The sequence below is a fragment of the Gavialis gangeticus genome, unplaced genomic scaffold, assembly GCF_001723915.1.
Source record: "Gavialis gangeticus isolate Ggan-Ray unplaced genomic scaffold, GavGan_comp1, whole genome shotgun sequence".
NCBI classification, from domain to species: Eukaryota; Metazoa; Chordata; order Crocodylia; family Gavialidae; genus Gavialis; species Gavialis gangeticus.
The window spans coordinates 120,635,652-120,640,929 of record NW_017729025.1 but is presented as its reverse complement, the minus strand read 5'-3'; the positions used below and the strand labels follow the sequence as shown (position 1 = coordinate 120,640,929).

Genomic DNA, 5,278 nt, shown 5'->3' with positions numbered 1-5,278 from the left:
CTTTTTTTAAAATTGGACTCAAAATGATATACTGTGGGCTAAAGACCTTTGCTTTTAAAACTGACATGTTCTTGAATAATTTAATTATTGAAACGTTGATTTTCTCCTGCTTCACCAGTTAACGTAAATGCCCCAGAGCAGTGATGGTGATCCATTGTCTGGGATGACCTTGAAAACTTTACCCCAGATAATCCTGAACTAGTCAGCACGTTCCCTGTCCACATCCCCCTTACATGATGTGTTTTATTGCAACCCCATTTTATTATTTATAGATGCTGAGCAGTAAAATCTGTATCATCATTTTGTCAGGAGTAATGTTTAACCTTACATAAAAACTCAACAGATAAAAAGGGTTGAACTATAGAATCTTCCCTTTCCACTGGTTATTTATTTCTCAGAGATACTGAAGAGTTATCTGACTAGGCAGCTGACAGGGACCTTGATAGTGCCAGGGTACAAGTGCACATAATTCCTTCTAAATTATCTAAATCTAACTCTATATGATGTTTTATTATACTTTTGAATGAACTTGAAGAAAAATCCCATCACTGGATATTGGAGTGTGCTGCCCTTGCTTTCCAATATTTTCATAGCTTAGCCATGGAAATATCTCTTTTCTTAGCAAAGAATCAAATTTAGAAAACCAGAAGAAAACAAAAAGAATCCTTTCCAAGATCAGGGAATTATTTAGCCAGCACAATGTCTCTCTTCGTACCTCCTGACATTAAAACATTTGCATCATGGGACTATGTTGTTTTTGCTGCACTCTTTCTAATTTCTGCTAGCATTGGAGTCTTTTTTGCAATTAAGGAGAGAAAGAAAGCAACTTCAAAGGAATTTTTAGTAGGCGGTAGGCAGATGACATGTGGGCCAGTAGCTCTGTCCCTTACAGCTAGCTTTATGTCAGCAGTGACTGTTCTTGGAACACCATCAGAGGTGTATCGCTATGGGGCATCCTTCATTCTTTTCTTTATTGCATATACTTTTGTCATCATTTTCACTTCTGAACTTTTCCTACCTGTGTTCTACAGATCTGGGATTACAAGCACATATGAGGTAGGTAAAACTGAATTTATTACAATCAGTTCATTAGCTAGATAAATGTTGCTACACCAAAGCATTTCTTTTGGAATAGTTGAAAATCATAGTGCCACCTTAGAATTTAGACACAAATTACATTAATTGTATGATTTTATTATTACTTATTTTTATTATAGTAATGTTCAAGGACATGAATCAAGAATTAAGGGCTTATTTCATATGCACTGTACAGATGTGCAACATTAAAAATGCGCCATATCCCAAAGATATCACAATATAAATCAATATACTGTACAATAAAACTGCAAAAAAAGCAACAAACTCAAAAAACCCAAGATATTACTTGAGAGAGTGATAGACACATTTTTACCCTAAACAAAGTAGGAAATGCTATTTCAAATTGGGTGCGGAAGAGGGCTTGGAACAACAAAGTTCAAGATTGTTATAGCTGGGATTTTGTTTTGTCCTTGTAAAGTAGAGGGGCATTTACAACATGTGAATATAGGTTTGAGGTTGAGATTTTGACCCCCAACAAAATTTAGTTGTGAGAGAATAGATTTAGGAACATTTGTAATGATTAGGATAGAAAAATGTATGGGATTTCCAGACACATCTAAGGGAGCTGGAGATGCTACAATTAACACAGTTGTTATGCTTCTTTTGAAACTTCCCAAATGTGTCTGAAGTTTTAGCCGGGTGAAAGTTGTGATTTTCTTTTATGATACCTCAGCAGGTGTAATTATCAATAGTCACTGTCATGTTGTTACCGGGGGTATGGTGCATAACCTCAATTTGTTGGATGTTATTGAGTACACTGGATAATTTTTGGACAACTGAGGTGGTTGTTAGTGGAATTAACAGATGTCATGGGACATATTCATTAACTGAGGACTGGATCAAATAAAGCCCCATTGCCTAATCAATCAAACCAAGTTAATGCAAAAATCTTTATGCAGCTCCAGAGGTTAAAAGACCAAGAAAAGCTTAATTTGAAAATCTGGACTGTGAAATATTTCATCGTGAGGCTCAAAAAGTTCATATTGGAAACATGCTTCAGTTACCAAAGGCAGAACAAGCAAAGACTTTTTCCCAAACACTTGAGATAAGATCAGAGAATCACTTTCTCCTCTTAGTTTCCTCATTGTAATTGATGGGACAGTTTAAGTGTAGCTGAGAGGAGACTCAGTACCCTGGGAAGGGATATGTTGGGGAAATCTGTAGAGATCAATGACATTTTCCATACTTAGATTAGACATGTCCCCAGATTCCTTCCCCATGTTGGGTGTTTATAGACATGCTCTGGGAGGTGGGAGGGTGGGGATGGGGAGAGTGGGGGGCCTTCAATTAGCCAGCTCCAAGACCTGCAATAATTAAAAGTGTCTGGATTGCCATGTGTATCAGGATCCCTGTGCTGAAAAATGGTGGTGGGGCCCTTTGAACAAAAGCTCATTGAACGAACTTTAGTTTAAAGTGCCCCACCACCATTTTTCTGCATGGGGATGCAGATACACATGATGCTAGAGTCTGCTGAAGCATGGTAATTACCATGCTCCAGCTGCAATTACAGCAGGTTGGAGCAACCTACCTGCATGTGTATACAAGCTCATTAAATTAAAAAATTGTCAGTTACTGAGTAGCCTCTGGACTCTTCCAATAATAACAACACAATAATTTGTACCCGATAATGGATAGGTCATAGTTACATCCCAATATATTGTCCTGGCTGTAACATTATTAATAGGGACCCATCTAAATCATGGCAAGACAATAGGTTTTTTGATGTGTAGAGTTGATTTCACAGGCATTTTGCAGAGGCCCCACCCGCCTTCACTGATTTACAGATGGTACCTTTCCTCAGTCTGCATCACTATTGGTTTTTTTGCCCCATTCCTCCCTGCTGATTGGTAGAGGGTGCCTTCACTCAGTCTATATTACTAAAACTTTTTTTTTTGGTTGATTTTGTGAGGAATCATGGCCAATGTCAGATTTCCTGGCATTTGTGAACAACACTGTTTTTTGTGATTTCTGTAAAATCCATGAAACTGTGATTTAAGTAGATTCCCTAATTACTAAGTGAATTTTCTTCCACATATTATTAGTGTCTACCATAATAAATCTATCATTAGTTTTGACAGCCATTTCAGTGAAGTCAATGGATTGCTTGGGGAGTGAAGTGCTATGCATTGCTAACAAAAGAATGATATTCTGGACCTAAACATCATATATGCTTTTCATTTAGTGTATTTCTCATTTTTCCCAGTATTTGGAGTTAAGATTTAACAAGTCTGTCCGTTTCGTTGCAACACTCATCTACATATTGCAGACGGTAAGAAGCATTTTGTATAATGTGTATAGCTTGTATGACTTTAGTTAATATCTTTCTTCTGTAGTATTACTAAACAGGGGCAAGAGGAGCACCAGCCCTATGCACCAACAAAGTGGGAGCCAGTATGGCTATCCCCCCAAGGTGTTTTTGTTATGGCAGTCACAGCACCATGCCAAGCAGTATATCTGGGAGAGGGATAGAATGACACCCTCCCACAAGGATGCTTTGCCATGGGAGGTATGGACCTGCCTCTGGGAGCTGAAGGGGACATGAATGGGGCATCAGGAACAGTCCCCAAGAAGCCCACACTGTTGCCCAGCAACAGACCAATCTTGGGCTCCTGTGGCAGTAGCAGTACCGGCTGCTACTCCCATGAGGAGAGGCCCAGCAGGTAAGACTCCCCCTCTCCCACCCTCAACTTTACAGTGGTCAGCATAATTTCCACATCCCTTCCCCCCTCAGCCCTGGGCCCCAAAAGGGCTTGCTATGCCTCCATCTTCCTTAGAAATGTTCAGCTTCAGTGGGGGCCATATTTTGCTTTTTTCCCCACCCCTTAATTTTCCAATTGGGCGATTAATTTAGGCACAGAGTACCAGATCCAAATCACTCTCCATATTGGTCTCCTGCCAAAATGATCTAAATCAACAGAATAAGGCATTTAGGATCTCTATACAGATAGTGGAGATCATATGCTTAAAAAAGGCAACCCATATTTCTCAGCTATATGTGCCTCTTTGCTGGCTTCTAATAAGGGTGCAATGTTCAGATGTGTATCTAAACTCCAAGCCCTCTTTGGAGGTTGGCTGCCCAAACCAGGGCAAGAAACAAGGTGTTTCTGCCAATGTGGAGCACCCAGAAGATGCACAACATGCACTGAGAGCTTATTTAATTCAGTGCCAATTGTAGCATCCACAAGTTTTTTCACAACTATCTTATGGCTGGAGCACTCAGGAAATGGGAGATCTGTTACAGACATTTCTCAAAAATGAAGGGACTCCCATTTCCCAGAAGAGAGCCCTAAATACCAAGCTATAGAATTATTTTGTAGAGAGGAGGCTTATTCTCCTCTCTTTCATTTGAAACTGGGCTACTGATCAGCCCCAAACTATTGAGGGAATCCTCGTCCTTGCCATGGTCTCTTTGCACCACTCTAATGAAACAAAAGAAAAACAAAAATAAAAATGAAATACCTACCTTAAAGAGAAGTACTCTGTGGGTGCATCTACATGTGAAATTAGTGTGGCACAAACTCTGTCACAGTTCATTCCTGAGTTTATTGTTCCCAGGAGCAGAGTTTATATATGAGCCTGGGACCATAGCATGTTGAGCTGGGAAAGCACAGCCTTGGCTATCAGGGAGCCTTGGGGGTCAGCTAATGAACCCAGGGCTGCCCCGACCTGGCTCAACAGGCTGTGGCGGGGCTGGTTGGGGCAGGAGGGTGCTCCAGTATGGGGCTAGCCAGCAAGCAGCCCCCACACTGAAGCCCCCTCCTGCCCCAGCCAGCCCTGTCAGCATCTACATGTGCATTGCTGTGGAGTAAAAAACTCTGCCGGAGGATAGTACTTGTGATCCATCCTAATAGCACAGTACATGTAGATGCTGAGACTTTACTGCAGAGCTAATTAGGCCATGCCACAGTAAACATCTCATGTAGATGCACCCACTGCCTAGCTAGTCCCTAAAGGTCTTGCCCCCACCCACATACAGTAATATCTCTGTCTTATAGGTAGGGAAGCTGAGGCAGGGAGAGATACTTGGCCGAGATCACACAAGGAGTCATTGCAAAATACAAGATATAGCTTCAAATAAATCAAAAGATTAAAAACAAATAGTGACAGCAAATTATTTTAATTGCACATAGAGGGAAACGAATGTGTATATTATGATGTATGTGTTTAATACTTAATTTTC

At 40.5% G+C, this 5,278-nt stretch overlaps 1 protein-coding gene across 1 annotated transcript in view; it reads left to right on the top strand.

Annotated features, from left to right (window-relative positions):
• The first annotated feature begins 376 nt into the window (after window positions 1–376).
• Window positions 377–5,278, top strand: part of SLC5A12 (solute carrier family 5 member 12) — a 34,692-nt gene continuing 29,790 nt past the window's right edge. Inside the window, exons 1-2 of the mRNA XM_019519489.1 lie at window positions 377–1,056; window positions 3,302–3,367. Coding sequence (XP_019375034.1) covers window positions 700–1,056; window positions 3,302–3,367 — 423 coding nt within the window. The 5' untranslated portion in view covers window positions 377–699. The remainder of the gene's footprint in view (window positions 1,057–3,301; window positions 3,368–5,278) is intronic.